Source organism: Syngnathus leptorhynchus, chromosome 13 (assembly GCF_054491065.1).
Source record: "Syngnathus leptorhynchus isolate UIUO chromosome 13, UIUO_Slep, whole genome shotgun sequence".
Taxonomy (NCBI): domain Eukaryota; kingdom Metazoa; phylum Chordata; class Actinopteri; order Syngnathiformes; family Syngnathidae; genus Syngnathus; species Syngnathus leptorhynchus.
This window is the reverse complement of record NC_141207.1, coordinates 7,290,423-7,308,116: the sequence shown is the minus strand read 5'-3', so window position 1 is coordinate 7,308,116 and position 17,694 is coordinate 7,290,423. Positions and strand designations below refer to the sequence as shown.

General features: G+C 43.4%; 4 protein-coding genes across 9 annotated transcripts in view; all 4 read left to right on the top strand.

The window, feature by feature from the left end:
• plpp6 (phospholipid phosphatase 6) overlaps window positions 1–378 on the top strand; it is a 42,644-nt gene extending 42,266 nt beyond the window's left edge. For 2 of the 3 annotated variants that reach the window (XM_085928815.1, XM_085928814.1), the window contains one exon: window positions 2–374. In XM_085928815.1, the coding sequence (XP_085784941.1) occupies window positions 2–369 (368 nt within the window). In that variant the 3' untranslated portion in view covers window positions 370–374. Of the gene's footprint in view, window position 1 lies in introns of all 3 variants that reach the window. The other variant, XM_085928813.1, reaches the window with a different exon arrangement.
• A 1,733-nt stretch (window positions 379–2,111) lies between these two features.
• On the top strand, window positions 2,112–5,762 carry LOC147047253 (flavin-containing monooxygenase 5-like). The gene is made up of 11 exons (XM_085928810.1): window positions 2,112–2,234; window positions 2,674–2,812; window positions 3,193–3,381; window positions 3,453–3,618; window positions 3,717–3,859; window positions 3,941–4,140; window positions 4,214–4,349; window positions 4,478–4,697; window positions 4,779–4,851; window positions 4,917–5,169; window positions 5,293–5,762. Exons 2-11 carry the CDS (start codon window positions 2,681–2,683, stop codon window positions 5,440–5,442), a joined length of 1,662 nt encoding a protein of 553 aa, XP_085784936.1. The 5' UTR covers window positions 2,112–2,234; window positions 2,674–2,680; the 3' UTR covers window positions 5,443–5,762.
• Window positions 5,763–7,228: 1,466 nt separating this feature from the next.
• LOC147047252 (flavin-containing monooxygenase 5-like) lies at window positions 7,229–11,873 on the top strand. Of its 3 annotated transcripts, none has more exons than XM_085927867.1 (10): window positions 7,229–7,559; window positions 7,998–8,186; window positions 9,242–9,367; window positions 9,545–9,710; window positions 10,149–10,291; window positions 10,362–10,558; window positions 10,625–10,760; window positions 10,826–11,051; window positions 11,141–11,213; window positions 11,407–11,873. In XM_085927867.1, exons 1-10 carry the CDS (start codon window positions 7,407–7,409, stop codon window positions 11,777–11,779), a joined length of 1,782 nt encoding a protein of 593 aa, XP_085783993.1. In that variant the 5' UTR covers window positions 7,229–7,406; the 3' UTR covers window positions 11,780–11,873. The 3 variants fall into 3 exon arrangements, with proteins under 3 accessions (XP_085783993.1, XP_085783992.1, XP_085783994.1); XM_085927866.1 differs by having other exon boundaries at window positions 9,242–9,430; XM_085927868.1 differs by lacking the exons at window positions 7,229–7,559; window positions 7,998–8,186 and adding an exon at window positions 8,691–8,892 and having other exon boundaries at window positions 9,242–9,430.
• Window positions 11,874–12,270: 397 nt separating this feature from the next.
• On the top strand, window positions 12,271–17,473 carry LOC147047251 (flavin-containing monooxygenase 5-like). 2 transcript variants are annotated; one of them, XM_085928663.1, is made up of 10 exons: window positions 12,271–12,419; window positions 13,202–13,340; window positions 13,439–13,627; window positions 13,909–14,074; window positions 14,420–14,562; window positions 14,624–14,820; window positions 14,946–15,093; window positions 15,167–15,374; window positions 15,651–15,723; window positions 15,942–17,473. In XM_085928663.1, exons 2-10 carry the CDS (start codon window positions 13,209–13,211, stop codon window positions 16,357–16,359), a joined length of 1,674 nt encoding a protein of 557 aa, XP_085784789.1. In that variant the 5' UTR covers window positions 12,271–12,419; window positions 13,202–13,208; the 3' UTR covers window positions 16,360–17,473. The 2 variants fall into 2 exon arrangements, with proteins under 2 accessions (XP_085784789.1, XP_085784788.1); XM_085928662.1 differs by lacking the exon at window positions 12,271–12,419 and adding an exon at window positions 12,440–12,640.
• Window positions 17,474–17,694: the final 221 nt, after the last annotated feature.

Genomic DNA, 17,694 nt, shown 5'->3' with positions numbered 1-17,694 from the left:
GGTCTTCTCCTGGATCTGGTCCTCGTCGGGGTGGTGAAAGCGACTGTGCGGCGACGGCGTCCTGCCCAAAACCGCATGGACATGTTCGCCACCTTCTCGGTGGACCGCTACTCTTTCCCATCAGGTCACGCCACCCGTGCCGCCATGTGCGCCCGCTTCCTGCTGGCACACCTGGTGCTAGCCGCTCCCTTGCGGGTGCTGGTGCTGCTGTGGACGGCCACTGTGGGGCTGAGCCGCGTCATGCTAGGGCGCCACAACGTCACCGACGTGGCTTTCGGCTTCTGGATGGGCTACTGTCAGTATAACCTGCTGGAGGCGCTCTGGCTTTCGCCTCAGAGCCTGCAAGCGCTGCTGGGATACGTGGCGTAACAATCAAAGATTGATGTCTTTTTTTTTTATTGTGGGAATGCTGAAGAGCAGTGAAGCACTTTTTTGACATGCTACTCCCTCCACATGACTCAAAAGATTCAAACCACTTCAACATTCAAATGTTCAGGACCATCCCAGGAGCCAATCATTCCTGAATTTGTACAGTTTTCACCATTGCACATTTTTCACTGAAACATTCCCGAATCATGTTTGACTTAACTCATCCTTCCACGTCATCTAGCCCCCCCCCCTCATTTCACATTCCAAATTTACTCCATTTTATTAGAGTTCATCCTCAGCTCTCAGAATTCCCACACAATTTCTCCAGAAATTGCGTTCTCTGATTTTATTGTAGCTGCACAACTGTGGAACATGTGATATGTTTATTGTCCCACAAGAGAGAGCTGTTGGTGCATTTGCAATACGTTTAGTCTAGCCCAGGTTTCTATAGTGCCTCTTTTAGGCAGCTTCAGCTTTTGCTTAATGCTATTGTTGTTCTGTTGCAATCAAGGCAGGGTTCTTTTTCTTACTGTAAATAGACTGTTGAGTCACGTGGTGCAAGGAACATATGTGTTATTCACAATCTATAGGATTCTTGCTTCAACCTGAATAAGTATAGTTTTTGGTGTGCATGTCATTTTGTATTTGGTGTCATTGAAAATAATTTCAAATCAATCGTTTCTTTTGTTTTGACAATACAGCTTATAATATTTGCTCTTATCACAAAATCATTTTGGATGATTATAAACTGTGTTCAGTCAAGAAGGCTATGAGGTGTTTTTCCTTTTGACCTATGAGGTGTAGTTGAAAATCAATATTGTTCTTCCTATTTAATATTTGTTTATTTTTTTGTTTTTACCTTTGGCCTAGGAAAAGGCTGCCATTTTGTGTTTGGTTCTCGCTTGTAGCAAATGTGAGCGACATCGTGCACACCGTGATCAAGACAACTGTGATCCCGATGCCTTCATTCTACTTAGTGGGGGAGACATCTTCTCTTTCTCCCCCCACCCCTTCCCTGAAATGTGCTTGGACCACCACCCTATGTATCATTCCAGGTAAGTGATTTTTGGATATTTTCAAAGTTTTTTTTTTCTCCACATTCCCATCTGTCCCCAATACATATCAGAGTTTGTGAAGAATGTTAAAGTTTGTAAACAAAATAATGTTTTATTACATAAATCATTTTATTTCCCTTCTTGTTACATAACTTCTCCTGAGCATCCAAATCTTTTTTTTATTTTTTTCTCCATTTGTCCTTGATGACCTAATAAACATCTATCCAGTGAGTCAATGTTCCCATCGTGTTGCCAAAAAAGCTGAGCAAAAGTCACGATCAAATTATGCAACAGATCAAGCAAATGTTAATTTTTATACAGGCTTTCCCAAACGTTAACATGTAGCCTACTTCACTAAAACAAATTATCCAGGTATCATTTGGACAGACATGACACCTCTAGCTATTTTATTTGGTTACTTTTAATTCATTGTTTGATTTTTATGCCGGAAAAAAAAACATCGTATAGAAGCATTTTTATTTTCCTTATTAAAAAACATGCATTGTGTGTCACTTTTTGAAACTTTTTTTTTTTTAGCCCCTCTCATACTAAGTAATAAATTCTTTTCACAGAACTTAAAGCGTGTGCATCCGTGCGTGTGCTCATTGTACTGCGTAATCTACGTGATAACGAAAAGTCAATAAGGATCAACGTTAGTGTGTTTGCGCGCATTTGTTTGTTTGAAGGGGTGGAGATCTGATCTGCATGTGTCTGGATATAAAAATGCCAATCCAAGGATTTGAGGACTCTTCTCGCCGAGCACATCAATTGAACATTTGGCTTGAGCTGTTATTTGGACCTTCCTAGGAGGTAGGAACTTCTAATTTAAATAACTCACCCCGGGATGTTCTCCAATGACAGCCATCATTTAATGTTTTACGACTTACTTTACAATTGTCAATGTGTATCAGAGATTTTTTTTTTGTCATGAATTTGCTCCATTTATATATCGCTGTGCTTTTTTTTAGTCATGTCAACAAGGAACCACTGCTTGAGATAGCGGCACAATTTTTTTCGCAAGCAAAAAAAATAAAAAATAATGTCAATTTTAGTGTTGTGCAATCTCTTATCTGGAAGGCAGGAATTCATCAGGTTTTTTGAGGACGGTAAATTCAGAATTTGTCTGTGGCTGGGCAGCTTTAAACATCACCTCCAATCACGTCACATTGATTGGGCGCCTGACTAAGATTAGAATAAATCATTAGTGTCGATGATCACTTAATAAGATATATATATTTTTAAACTATAGCTCCACCATGGTGCGCAGAGTGGCAGTGATCGGCGCAGGCCCGTCGGGGCTGAGCGCACTCAAGGCTTGTCTGGAGGAAGACTTGCAGCCGACCTGCTTTGAGAGCAGCGATGACCTTGGAGGTCTCTGGAAGTTCAAGGCAAGGACATAAAAAAAATACATAAGGATTAATAGTAATCATTTTGGCTTCTGGGTAAGTATTTTGGCTTTACTGCACCCGATTGAGAGTTTAGAAGCCATGGCCTTCTCTATGTAACGTATTCATTATTATTACTAGCCTGCCCTCTAGTGGCCAATATGCATACAACCGAGCACTACAGATAGTAGTCAGTACAATGGCATACATTATTCTACTGTATATTGATGCATGATGATGCACAAATTATTTAATATAAATATATATAATATAGGAAATATCATATAAAAAATAATTAAACTAAAAATGTATCATATTGAAGTACTCTAGTCAATCAAACTGAAAGTTTTGCTCACACCAAAGTGGACCTGGTTCCTCCGCAGGACACATCTGAGCCCAACCGCGCCAGCATCTACCGCTCCCTCACCATCAACATCTCCAAGGAGATGATGTGCTACAGCGACTTCCCCATCCCGGCCGACTTCCCCAACTACATGCACCACTCCAAAATCCTCAACTACTTCCGAATGTACGCCGACCACTTCAAACTGCTCCAGCACATCCGTTTCCAGGTAGAAATGCCTTCCTCGCTTGTTCGCTTACTTGGATCGGCAGTTTCCTCATATGCACGTCGCTTCTTCAGACTTTGGTGAGGAGTGTCAAACCCAGGCCGGATTACGCCCGTACGGGCAAGTGGGAGGTGGTGACGGAGAAGCGGGATGGGAAAGAGGAGACTCATGTGTTCGATGCTGTCATCTGTTGCTCGGGGCACTACACTTACCCTAACCTGCCTCTGCAGGACTTCCCGGGTAAGTGCCGAATTCTTTCCAGGTTGATTTTTTTTTTTTTTTAAACTCATAATCCTTTCGTGGAAACATTCCGACTGTTGCAATAATTGACCCCACAGGGCTGGACACTTTCCAGGGCCGCTACTTCCACAGCTGGGACTACAAGGGTCCCGAGGACATGCACGGCAAGCGCTTGGTGGTCATAGGCATCGGCAACTCAGGCAGCGACATCGCCACGGAGAGCAGCAAATTCACCGAGCAGGTCGGAGGTCATCTCCTCTTCCCCGTTGTCTTTGCCCACCATCACACGGACCCCCCCCCCCCCCTCACTCCTTTGGGTCAGGTGTACATAAGCACTCGGCGCGGAGCCTGGGTTATCCGCCAAGTGTCGGTTGATGGCCTGCCGGTGGACATGAAGTACAACACGCGCTTCGTGCACATCCTGTTCCAACTCTTCCCCATCAACTTCTTCAACTGGTTCGGCGAGAAGAAGCTCAACGCCATGTACGACCACACCATGTACGCCCTCAAGCCCAAACACAGGTACCGAATCAAACTGACCATTTCAAATGTGGAGCGTTATGTATTAAATCTGTTTCCCATGCGCTCTTCACAGGCTTTTCAGTCAGATCCCCATCATCAACGATGACCTGCCCTTCAAGATCCTGTCAGGTTCGGTGATCATCAAACCCAACGTGAAGGAAATTCGCGGCTCCTCCGTGATCTTTGAGGATGGCAGCGTCGCAGAGAAGGTCGGAAGGTTTCGGGTTTCAGCCCTCCTTGCATGTGATGTCATCACTTAATTGTGAAATAAGAGCAGTCGATAAGTGGAATCACGATTCTTAGCAATGGAATCGCTAGAGAGTAAGATTGATTTCAGGTGGATACTATTGTGTTCGCCACGGGATACAACTTCGACTTCCCGTACTTGCCCGCCAACACTCTGTACAAGTCGGGCCACAGGGTGGGTCTCTACAAGCACGTGTTCCCTCCCAACATGGAGCACCACACCCTGGCCGTGGTGGGCTTCATCCACGCCCTCGGAGCCATCATGCCACAGGCTGAGATGCAGGCGCGCTGGGCCGTGCGGGTCTTTAAAGGTCATCACGCCAAATGTGATGAGTTTTTTTTTTTTTTTTTTTGACATTGTAGCCACGGAGATGTTTTCTTCACATGTTTAGGACATAAGAAGCTGCCCTCAAGCCAGGCCATGGTGAAGGCTGTCGAGAAGGACACCAAAAATATGGAGACCAGGTAAAAGCTCCCAATGCAAAAATCGATAACACATCCATATAACACCCCCCATCGATTTGCCGCAGCTACATCATGTCCAGGCAGGCGCCACTGCAGGTGGACTTTGTGACTTACATGGACGACCTGGCAGGCGAAATAGGGGCCAGGCCCAGCCTACTCTGGCTCCTCTTCACCGACTACCCGCTGTTCAAGGAGGTCCTGTGGGGGCCCGTCACCGCCTACCAGTACCGCCTGACTGGGCCCAACAAGTGGGACGGCGCCCGGCGGGCCATCCTCACCCAGTTCCAGCGCTTGTACCAGCCCTTGAAGACCAGGAAGGTCAGTGCCGCACTCGTCGCTCAGAAGCTAGGTTATCGTCTTCACTAAGAGTCGGGAAAAAAAATGGTTCAATGACATGAAAGGTTGGACATAAGTATTTGGACACCTCCTTTTCATCGGTAGGTAGAAGAAGCGAACGCTGCGAGCTCGGGCGGCCTGTTCAAACTGAGCCTGGCGCTGGTGGCTGGAGGGGCAGCGGTCTACTACGTGCACATTCGAGAACCCGATCTCTTGCCCAGCCTCATGTCCAAATTTTTTCCCCCAAAAATATGAAACGTTTTCAGTCCGCTATCGGAAGGATTCGGAATGAATTATCAAACCATAAATAGCATCTATGCCGTGATGTTTTAACACTTTCAGTTCTATCAATTGATATATGACTATATCGATTTTATTGGGTCATATCCATATGTTATTACCATACAGTCTTATGGAAAGCTGGTTTTGTCATTAAAATACACATTACAAAGATAATTTTTAGAGGGAAGGCTGGAATAGGTTATTAGCATTTCCATTTCGTTTCATGGAAATAGCTAATCTGAGATACAAGTGTTTGGAGCATGTTCATGTAACGAATAAAACTCTTATCTCAAGTCATGATTTTTTTTTTTCAGATTCATCGTACCAGTTTTTTTGAGAGATTTTCTCTCTCGCTCACATTCATGTTGTTCATGTTGCATAACAATGGACAAAACATCTCCCGACCTTAGGAAATGTTTGCCCTCTTTCACATGCCATTAATCTGCAAAACACAACCCCAAAAAAGCCCACACCATATTATTACTACATGCATGATGACACATGATTCTTGCCTGAACCAATCATGTAAAGTTGTTATTGACTTCAAGTGAGGCCAGAATAAAACCTTGACTTACTGGCTTTCATCAACATTTAATTGGTAAAACGTGTTAAATACTTGACAAGTTGAAGACGCGCAACAAACTTATTTTCTGCTCGTACGCATGCTTGTTGTTAGCCATTTTTGCTTTTAGCTACATACTATTAATGTTAGCTTCTGCTCGCTGGAATTAATTTGTATATGAGCTAAGGGGTAACTAGCTAGCTAGCTAATAAATCCAAATTATAATAGAATTTTCTTGAAAATATAAAGACAGACTTGAGGATGACTTTTAATCTCAAATATACAATTTATTAATCCAACACATTATCAATTCTAAAAATTAATGAAATAAAAATATTTTACATCATTACTATTTTCTGTAATTGTATATATTCTTTCTCTGTGGTACATATACTCCTTTTTACTCATCACTTTGTTAACTGGCATGATTACACACACAAAAAAGCAGCCAGACCCTTTCCTATGTCGCAGTCAGTTCCATTTCCTGTTCTGTGCTAATCATGTCACATTTTGTCGTGCCGTGTTGTAGTCATGAGTGAAAACGCAACATTTTGACACAATTTGCATTCTTATTGACTGTTGTCTTCTGGAATGAAGCGTTCACCTGACTGACAACTCCAGCTGACAACTGATGCAAGAGGGAGGGCGTGGTTAATGTAAATAATCATGTACACACACACCTCAGACTGTATTAAGGAGTCTGATAATACACTTGTGCTGTTGTGAGTAGGAATAAAGTGACAAGAGGACATTTTTGTGCCTTTGAGGACTATACATCTTTCTGCCAAGGTATTGTACTTATTGTTTTGTGGGCAAACTAAAGATCAGCTCATTATGACAGAGAAAGCGAGGCGCTTCCTGCGTGGCATTAAATAACACACACATTAAATCACCAAAAATGATTCCCGAGCGCGGCGCCGCTGCTGCTCACTGCTCCCCTCTCCCCCAGGGGATGGATCAAAATCACATGGGGATGGGTTAAATGCAGAGGACAGAGCCCTTTGAGACTGCTTGTGATTTAGGGCTATATAAACTTGACTTGATTGATTGATTGATTGATTGTTTTATTTGTTCTCGTGGATACAATTCTTGTGTTGCATCAGCTACACTTACAGTTTGCTTTTGGAACGGATCGTTTTTCACACCTGATACTATTGCAAACAAGTAACAAGTATCAGAATTACTAAATATAAGGAAGGCATGGAGAAATATTCCATTGAATTTCTATCCATCCATTCATTTTCTCAAATGTCGTTCAAATGTTCCACTCCTTAAAACTGCTCGGTTGTCGACCACATTATAGCGTCTGAATGTACGACTGGAATGCGGCGCTTCACGCTTGGTAGCAAACACATACCATATTGTTGTTGTATGTATGTGTCGTCTTATCTCCAGCATGGTTCAGAAAGTAGCCGTGATCGGTGCTGGGATTTCGGGTCTGACCAGCATCAAATCTTGTTTGGAAGAAGGTCTGGAGCCCACCTGCTTTGAGAGCGGTCCTGACATTGGCGGGCTATGGAGATTCAAGGTTTGCTCGAGAACAGTGGTTCTTAACCTGGGTTCGATCGAACCCTAGGGGTTCGGTGAGTTGGTCTCGGGTTCGGCAGAGCCTCCGCTGCGGAAGGCGGAACGCACCTGATTTATTGTGTAAATTCAGGATGAGGCATATTTGAACCGGTCTCGCAAAGGCAACAGCACGAGTCACATTGATTTGCAGATGTCATTCATGCATTGTGTTTGTTTTGTACTTTGAACAAAGTGATGTTCATGCACGACTCATATTGTGCACCAGTAAAAAAAACATTGATGTCTTGAATTTGAAAAAAAAAAATCATTTTAATTTTCACTCAAGAGGGGTTCAGTGAATCCGTTGGGTTTCGGTACCTCCAACAAGGTTAAAAACCACTGTTCTACAATCAAAACGCTTTTGGTGGAAATCCACAAGAACTTGTTTTATACGCGACAGGAGGAACCCGAACCGGGGCGGGCCAACATCTACGAGTCAGTGGTCATCAACAGCTCTAAGGAAAGGATGGCCTACAGTGACTTCCCACCTCCTGCAGAGCTCCCCAACAACATGCACCACTCCGAGGTGCTGCTTTACCTGCGACTCTACGCTCAGAACTTCGAGCTACTGCCGCATATCCGCTTGCAGGTGGGTTGTGCGGAATCCAAGAATCCCAAACACCAAGCTGGATGGGTCAAGTTAGAACACGTTTTTCAAATTATGCTTCTGGCAACCATATCAACTCGTGCTTGTCACGAAATAAACAAAGGGAGTGCCGTGTTAAAGGAGATATACCTTTAGGTGGGTTTTTTTTTTAGACGTGATTTTGTCAAAATAGCCCAACGATCATTTTGAAACCATCCCTAAATGCATCCAAGCTTGCCTTTACGTTTGTTCTGACTTTATTCTCAGAATTCTGACTTTAAAGTCGGAATTCTGACTTCTGAGAAAAAAAGTCAGAATCCTGTCACCCCTCGTTTTTTTTCTTCTTCACTGGCCCTAATCCTCTTCCGTAAGAAGTCCGGCTAACACAAAAACAAAATTGTCACTTTTTTGGGGGGATTATTTTGGTCAGTCTATTTGTCACAGGCAGACTTTGACGTGCCACGCCTCTTCCAGAATTGGTGTGCAGGATGGGCGTGTCAAAGTCAGCATAAAAATCGTGGGTCACCTGAAAGTGCCAGACTGATAAAATAAAATCCAAGCTCAATCAGTCGATAACATGGTTCGGACGGTGGCCGTGATCGGAGCGGGTTCATCGGGTCTCACCAGTATCAAGTCTTGCTTGGATGAAGGTCTGGAGCCCACTTGCTACGAGAGCGGCCCCGATATTGGCGGTCTATGGAGATTCAAGGTGGGCGCCTGTTTGTAATGTTACATGAGAGTGTATTCAGACCTGTTTGGTCAGTTTACCGTGAAGTTAATTTGGGAAATAGTTAATTAACAGAGTATTTATAACTCACTATTATACTCTTTCCGCTCAGACACTTTTATACTGCGCAACTCTGAACATATAACAATGACAAAGTCTTGTAAATAGCTCGTCAACAAAACAATCTGATTGCTCATCAACCAAAAGTACATCCGCTGTTTGACAAAACAGAGGAACGTCAACATTCAGTCCAACTCTTGAATATTGATCAAGAGAGAAATCTTTTGCTTAATATTGCATTGAAGTGCATACTACTCTTGTAATATTGCAGGAGGAACCGGAGCCAGGGCGAGCCAACATCTATGAGTCGGTGATTATCAATAGCTCCAAGGAGATGATGACTTTCAGTGACTTCCCACCACCGGCCCACTTTCCCAACAACATGCACCACTCCGAGGTGCTGGACTATCTGCGCCTTTACGCACGCTCCTTCCACTTGCTACAGCACATTTGCTTCAAGGTGGTTCACCACATGAGGAATTAGTAGGACTGAATGAGCAAAGGGAATTTGTGTGTTATGAAGAATATTGTGGTGTCATTATCAAAGCACATTTAATGCAATATGTCCTTTTAGACCGCCGTAGTGGGTGTGAGGCCGACTCCAGACTTTGCAACCACCGGTGGTTGGGAGGTGGAGACCGAGCAATGTGACGGCCAGCGGGAGAGTCATCTTTTCGACGCCGTGATGGTCTGCACGGGACATTACACCACACCACACCTGCCACTCAAGGATTTCCCAGGTACGGATGCTCCTATACTAGCAGCATACATTTTACAGTATTTTTACAGGATTTATACTATGGTCTGATTTAGTTTTGACATATTCTGTTAGTCTATTTAAATTAGTAAAAAATTATCTCTGCACGTCAGAGTCAAGCGTGAACGATTTCTTTGTGCTTGTATTATACAGCCCTCTAGTGGCCAAGATGAGAACAACAGCTTTATTTTTTTATTTTTTTATTGAGCTTCAATAACAAAAAAACATTCAATATGTGCATCTGATAAAAAATAATGGCACTTCCATTTATTTATTTCAAAGAGGGAAAAAAGGACATTGATATCAAATTAGGCTCCAGCACGCCCGTGACCCAAATGAGGATAAGTAGTTCAGGAAATGAATGGATGGATGGATAAAAGAATCCACCCAAGGTGTTGTGTTTTGTTTTGTTTTGTTTTAGGTATAGAGAGCTTTGAAGGCAAATATTTTCACAGTTGGGAATACCGCTGCGCAGAGGGTTTACAGGGGAAACGGGTGGTGGTGGTCGGCATTGGGAACTCTGGTGGTGACATCGCAGTGGATATCAGTCGAGTTGCCGAGAAGGTAACGCCGTCCCCGGATGTCAACGGGGAAGCTAACGTTCACCCCACGCCTGTTTGTGTCGACCGTGTAGGTGTACCTCAGCACCAGGAGCGGAGCGTGGGTGCTAGGCCGTGTTGGTCCCGGCGGGCTCCCACGGGACCTCTTTGGGAACTCCCGATTGGACGCGCTGAAGAGGAAACTGTTTCCTTCATGGGTCAACAAGATGACGGGGAAGACGCGAAATCAGGCCTTTGATCACAGTCTCTACGGGATCCAACCAAAACACGGGTAAGGAGACCTTTTGACCTTTGTTTATTTCACTCACAAATTGACTGCTGTTCCATGCTGCGTCAGGTTTTTTTCCCAGGTTCCCGTGGTGAATGACGACCTGCCGGCTCGTATCATCTCAGGACGGGTTCAGATCAAACCCAATCTCAATCGCTTCGACGCTTCAGACGCCATCTTTGATGATGGTACCGTGGTACATAAAGTGAGTTGGTAACCATTGCCATCATATTTTGGTTTAGTGGACTTAAATTTCCTTTTTGTTTTCAGGTGGATGTGGTGGTGTTCGCTACAGGTTACAACTACAACTTCCCCTTCCTGCCCAGTGACCTGCAGGCCAAGTGCGCTCAAGGCCACCTTCACCGCCTCTACCGACACGTGTTTGCACTCGGCCTGACCCCGCCCACACTGGCTGTCGTCGGCTTAATTGATGGCTTCGCCCCCGTCAGCCGTATCGCAGAGTTGCAAGCTCGTTGGGCCACGCGGGTTTTTCAAGGTACATCCATCTTTCCATTATTCCATTCAAAAATTGGCTGTTTGTTAGCTGGCCATCCATCCATCCATCCATCCTGTTTTCTGATCCAGGTTTGATAAGTCTCCCATCACAGGAGGCTATGATGGAGGACATAGAGAAAGAACGGACAACCATGTCCAAATGGTATGGCACCATTCTTTATATTTATATTTTTATTATTTATACTACATGAATTAATCTATTTAAAATATGTTTAAAAATAAAAATTTTACTTATGAAATAAATTTCAGTATTTTCTCAAATTAACCCATTCTTTGTTTAAAATAAGTTTGAATGAACATTCCAGGATTGTTAATTCTTAATCCTTGGATTTTAGTTTCGTTAAGAGCGAAAACGCCCTGCTATTGGATCCCATCCCATACATGGACTCCCTTGCTGTGGACGTGGGGGTTCGACCCAACGTCTTATGGCTCTTCCTCAGCGACCCCAAGCTGGCGTGGCAGGTGCTGCTGGGCCCGTGCAGTTCATACCAGTACCGCCTAATCGGGCCAGGGAACTGGGACGGAGCCCGCCGGGCCATTCTCACCCAGTGGGAACGTGTGCATCATCCTTTCCGAAGCCGGAGGGCGGAACCGGGACCAAAGACGAGAATGTCTTATGGGCTCATTTGGCTTTTGTCAGGAAGTGCCATCCTGACTTTTTGTTTCTACAAAAAATTTCATCTTCATCAATCCCGTTTTTTCTCTTAGATCAATATGGAATGTTTTGTTTTGTTTTGATTTGGAAAATATACTGTGAATGCAAAAGTCCACACACCCCTGCCTTTGTGAAATAAAAAACATTAATTTGATCTATAACCCATAAAACTGAATATTTGTTTTGAGAGGAAGTAAACAATAGTGAAGACGTGGTTGCAGAAGTGCATACACCCTCTTACAGTTGAGGATGTCGCTGTGTACCCAATCAACCAATCACGTTCCAACTGATGTTATACGAGAGAGACCACACCTCTACCACATTGCCACATTGCAACTTCAACTAAACTGTTTTAATACATACATCAATTAAAACAATATAGTTTGTATTATATTTTCACTGCAATATGAACGAGCCGTTTTTGACATTTTTGATTTTATTTTATTGTAATTTATCTAGGGGGGGGGGGGTTATTTTGTTTGAAGAGCCCTCATTTTTCTTATATAAGTGTACCTAATGGAGTGTCCGGTCCGAGACTTGTTTGTTTTTCCAACAGATCACGCTGCCATGATGAGTTCAGGGGTCAAAGTCGGGCGCGGGAGACTCCAGCACTCCGCCCACTTCCAAGCGTCCCTGCGAGCGAACAACAGCACAAAAACACAAGTCTCTCCCTTCGTCTTGAGTGCAAAGCTGGTAAGAATGCGTCAACGGTTCTTCTTGTTGCGTCATTTTCACTCGCACTATTTGAAGCCACAAAAGAAGCCAAATTGGCTCAAGTTTGCTACGTTCACTTGCAGTCTTTATCGTTGGAGATTCCAGCTGCCATATTCGGGAGTTTTTTTAAATTGTCTAAGCGATTTGCCTCTGAAGTTTGACTTACTGCTAGTGTTGCGTGCTACTGACGTTTGCAAAGGGTGAGTGCGCGTGTTTTGCGTGGAGCAGCAAATACACTTTGAGTGCTACTTTGTAAAAGCACACATCGTTTTAAAGAGCACATTTGTTGCTGGGCAGCGTGCAAGAATGGCAAAATTACTCACTGTGTGCACCAGAAGAAGGGAAATAAGTAAAAAAATAAAAAAGCTTTAATATTTATCGACCATATGTTGCTCAAAGCGCTTTACAAAGTCAAAACTAAATTAAGAGTGATTCAACCCTTTAGTGAAGTAAATAGAATCTTAAATGTACAAACGTTTACAAAAAAATACTCAATGATATACTGGACCAATTTGGTGATTATTAAAGTCCCGAATATGCGAATCAGTATGTCTACATATGATTAATAACCGTGAAAACGATTTTACAGTTGTCAAATTTCACCAGTAAAAACATGACACATCGGTTTCCTTCAAACCACCATGATTCAGACTTCAACTTAAAGTGACTTCCCATTGGTGTGATTTTTTTTTGTGTCAACATCTCGTATCATGACTGATACATTAAAGGGCGTTTTTGACACATTTGCGGCATTTGTGCAGCTTCAGCATGCCTCGTCGTGTGGCTGTGATTGGAGGAGGTAGCTCTGGCCTGGCCTGCATCAAGTGTTGCCTGGACGAGGGTCTTGACCCCGTCTGTTTCGAGAGCAGCGATGACATCGGGGGACTGTGGAGATTCAAGGTGGGTTGAATGCACTGGAAGGAGAAAAAAAAAATCATGCATTTCTGATAGCATAAAAGCCTTTCTGGGCTGAAATGATTTTGTGGTTGCTCTTGCAGGAGAACCCCGAGCCGGATCGGGCCAGCATCTACCACTCCGTCATCATCAACACTTCCAAGGAGATGATGTGCTTCAGCGACTTCCCCATCCCGGCCCACTTCCCCAACTACATGCACAACACGCTCATCATGGATTATTTCCGCATGTACGCCGACCACTTCAACCTTCGCAAGCACATACGCTTCAACGTAAGCACAAATTCCTCCGCCAATCATAAATGTGGTTTTCTTTCTTTTTTTTTTTACCTTTTTTCCCCCCTGTTGTTTGTATCGATTGACTAGATTTATATTTACTTTCTCCCCTCTGCGACTTCAATTTTATAACCTTTTTCCACTGCAATAACACAAAAGGGGTATAAACAACTGATATAAAAGAGGACAATAGCATCATTAAACAATCTATGGCTGCTATAATGTTACATACCAGTCGTTTAATCTTTTTTTTTTTTTTTTTTTTTTTATGCCCTCAGACCAAAGTCCTGCGGGTGAAGCAGCGGCCTGATTTTTCCCGTTCTGGCCAATGGGACGTGGAGACAGAGAACCAGGAGGGCAAAAAAAGTAAACACATCTTTGACGCTGTGATGGTCTGCATTGGACACCATTGTCATCCCAACCTCCCTCTCCAGGACTTCCCAGGTACTAGGTTGAAAGCAGTTTTCCAAAAGCTCTCCAAACTTCCTTTTTTCATGTTCATGAATTCAAATTTCAAATGAAAATTTGTGGGAAAATATTTAATTAGAAACCCAAATTTTTTTACTGAAATATTCCGTAAAAATTAAGCTATTGCAATGTTATACTAATGCCTTTTCAGCAATCAACCTTTAGTGTCCTTATGCAACCCCATGATCAAGCCCTCCCTCTAGTATTACTTTCTTCTTGAACCTTCACCTCATTCCAACTTCCAGTGTGTGTATAATGAACGATCAAAGTGTTATTTTCTCTATTAATGATTTACGGTGGATGCTGTTTTGTCTGAGTTAGGCTTGGATACGTTCCCGGGAAAATACTTTCACAGTCGTGACTACAAGACGCCCGAGGCCTGGCGGAACAAGAAGGTGGTAGTGGTTGGCATCGGGAACTCCGGAGGTGACATAGCTGTGGAGCTCAGCAGGGTCACCAAGCAGGTAGAGTGACCTTTGATGATTATCACCGCTACTCAATTGATACCTTCTCGTTCCCTTCCAGCTTTACTTGAGCACCCGGAGGGGAGCTTGGATTCTGAACAGAGTCGGGCACAATGGCGTGCCTCTTGATTTGGCCATCAACAGAGCGGTTTTGCTGATCCGGAACCTGCTTCCCTTTAGACTGGCCTGCAGCCTAGGAGAAAACCAACTCAACAAGAGGTTTAATCACAGCCTGTACAGCTTAAAGCCCAAGCACAGGTACAACAACATCTGTGAGAAGTCCCTTGATTCCCGATTGAATTCAGTACCTGACATTTTTCATTTAAATTCAAGAGTCACATAAACAAATGTAGTCCTCATGCGATTGGTTCTCAACGTATCAGGTTGTTCAGCCAGCATCCCACCGTGAACGACGAACTCCCCAACCGCATCCTGTCGGGAACGGTGCAGGTGAAGCCCAACATTTGCCGATTTGAAGGCTCCACGGTGGAGTTTGATGACGGCAGTGTGGTGGAGGACGTGGACCTGGTGGTAAGTCAACGAAAACAAAGTCTTCATGTTGTCATCGTGGCACAAATGAACCTTGTTTGGTTTTTGTGTTCAGGTTTTTGCCACCGGCTACAAGTTTTCTTTCCCTTTCCTGGACTCGCACGTGACCGCCGTGTCAGACAACAAGGCGGCTTTGTACAAGTACGTGTACCCCCCTGAGCTGGAGCGCCATACCTTGGCTGTCATTGGACTGGTGCAGCCACTGGGGGCCATCATGCCCATCTCTGAGATGCAGGCCAGGTGGGCCACCAGGGTCTTCAAAGGTAGGAATAAGAAATAACAGCGTACAAATTCTTTGTGTGTTTTTCAAGCAACCTTCTGCTCTACAAATAAAAACCAGTTGAGTCTGCTATGAATGTTCCTTGCAGCCACAGAAGTTCTATATACTCAAACTGTAATGTAACCATTTCCGCCCCTAGTATTTAGTTTTGCATGACATGATGTAAAAAAGATCAACAGATTAGTATGTACATTTCCCCGCCTCTGTCAGTGTGTTAAAACAAGCTAACTTGAACTGTCATGTTTTGTGACGTCACCAGGCTGCATCAAGCTCCCTCCAGTGGCTGACATGCTGGATGACATCAAATATAAACAGGAAACCATGGCTGACAGGTAACTAATTGTGTTATGAAAAAAAAATATTATATGGCCATATTTCACCAGCGGATGTAAATATCTAAGAAAAAGTAAAGCTCTATAAATTTTGCATTTGTTTAAATGGAGAAAAATGATTTAACGAATTGAATTATGCACTTGGTCATGGAATAAATTAATGTTGTGAATGAAAACACCACAATTTAAACACTGAGGCGTTTGTCTCGTATTTTCAGGTACGTGAGCAGTCAGAGACACACCATCCAAGTGGACTATTCGAACTACATGGATGAAATAGCCACACCGGTGGGCGTGCGGCCCAATATTACTCGACTGATGCTGACCGACCCGAAGCTTGGCCTCAGCTTGCTCTTCGGCCCCATCACCCCGTACCAGTACCGTCTACGAGGGCCTGGCAAATGGGCCGGAGCCCGTCAGGCCATACTGACACAGTGGGATCGGATGGCCCAGCCCATGCGGACCCGACCGAGCGACCAACCCAAATCCCAAAGCTCTCTGAAGTGGCCTCTCGTTGTGTTGTCGGCCATGGGCGTGGCCGTGTATGTGAATAGAAGCAACCTGGCTGCTTTACTACAAGACCCTGCCGGGTTTATGGACTGGGTCAAGGTTCACCTGCCCACACTGGGCCACTGAAATGAAGATAAATAATGACACACATTTAAATCTTAAAATTAATGCACCAGGTAAAAAGGAGACTAAATAGTAGATCATGTTTCGATAAGACCTGTTTTGTTGTAGTAAAATCATATCTATTGTGTTCTTTATGAGATTATGCACGTGCATATGTTGATGTTATGACCACTCATTTATATAATTGCACAACAGGAGGTACACCAGGATTCACCAAATATAATTGTGAAAAGGCAGCTAATTAAAAGAATCTGAATTCCAGGTTACAATGATAATAAAGCCATAAAATGAATCTTATCGGTCTTAATTTTCCGTATGAACTTTTTCAGAGTTTGTCTTAAAAATGCAGAGATAGTATGTGGTGGTGGCGAAATAGTGCCACCTACAAAGTCTCCCAAGAACTCAACGCCTGGCGCAGAGACTGGGTAAAAAGGAAAAGGGGGAAAAAAAAGCGCCACGATGCTGAGTGTGACCCATCCAACACGACAAAATATGGAGCTTTTACAAAGGCATTTTAAACGTGTGTACTCGTCACAGGCATCAATTATACACATTCACATGAATTTATATTTGATTAAGAAATATTTTAATTAACTTTATACGACGGGTGGCTGGTGAACGCCGGTAGAACCCGGAAGAAAATCCGAGCCGCGTGATTCGGTCACATTCAGGTTGCCAGGTTTTAGCATGTGCGAAAGAAGGCGTCCCGAAATTTGACACATTTTCGTTTTAATGATCGATTATCAACATCCACTTGACAGCACCGCCTCCACGCAGAGGAGAATCTTTAGTGACAGACTTCTGTCATTGACAGACTGGGGAAATCCTTCCTCCAGGGAGCTTTTTGAGTCTACTTTGAGAGGGAACACTGGTCTGTCATACATCTTGGAATTATAATTTATTTTTCTTCCGCAGAGGAAAAAGTATTCTAGTATTCATTTCGTATCTAAGTTTATGGTGACTAGATCTAATAGTAAATATTTTTTTTAAATATGTTTCTTTTTTATTTATTTATTTGTCATGCATGGTGTTGTTTTTATTGTGGAGGCTATGGGACAGTAATTTTGCTTTGTTTCCTTTTTCCTCTTGTGTGAATAAAGTTGGGGATCTATCCTGAGCCAAAGAATACCACATTGTGTCCATCTTTAAAAGTGATAATATATCCCATAAAAATGTTGGTTGAGCTGGAGAACTCAAAAGTATATACCTGTTCATACCAGTTTCTCATGAAAGCATAAGAAAATACGCACAAAAATTGTCCATTTTACAACAAATGCTATCTAAAGTGACCAATTCTGAAATAGCCCTAATAACATAGATATGCTTTCTAAACAAGTT

Excerpts from the sequence above, each read along its gene's own strand:
- LOC147047253 (XM_085928810.1), top strand. The coding sequence starts at position 2,681 with ATGGTGCGCAGAGTGGCAGTGATCGGCGCAGGCCCGTCGGGGCTGAGC. Across the intron at positions 3,382-3,452 it reads TCCAGCACATCCGTTTCCAG|ACTTTGGTGAGGAGTGTCAA; the intron begins GTAGAAATGCCT and ends TCGCTTCTTCAG. Across the intron at positions 3,860-3,940 it reads GCAGCAAATTCACCGAGCAG|GTGTACATAAGCACTCGGCG; the intron begins GTCGGAGGTCAT and ends CCTTTGGGTCAG.
- LOC147047252 (XM_085927866.1), top strand. The coding sequence starts at position 7,407 with ATGTGTCGTCTTATCTCCAGCATGGTTCAGAAAGTAGCCGTGATCGGT. Across the intron at positions 7,560-7,997 it reads GCGGGCTATGGAGATTCAAG|GAGGAACCCGAACCGGGGCG; the intron begins GTTTGCTCGAGA and ends TATACGCGACAG. Across the intron at positions 9,711-10,148 it reads GCCACTCAAGGATTTCCCAG|GTATAGAGAGCTTTGAAGGC; the intron begins GTACGGATGCTC and ends GTTTTGTTTTAG.
- LOC147047251 (XM_085928663.1), top strand. The coding sequence starts at position 13,209 with ATGCCTCGTCGTGTGGCTGTGATTGGAGGAGGTAGCTCTGGCCTGGCC. Across the intron at positions 13,341-13,438 it reads GGGGACTGTGGAGATTCAAG|GAGAACCCCGAGCCGGATCG; the intron begins GTGGGTTGAATG and ends TTGCTCTTGCAG. Across the intron at positions 15,094-15,166 it reads TGGAGGACGTGGACCTGGTG|GTTTTTGCCACCGGCTACAA; the intron begins GTAAGTCAACGA and ends TTTTGTGTTCAG.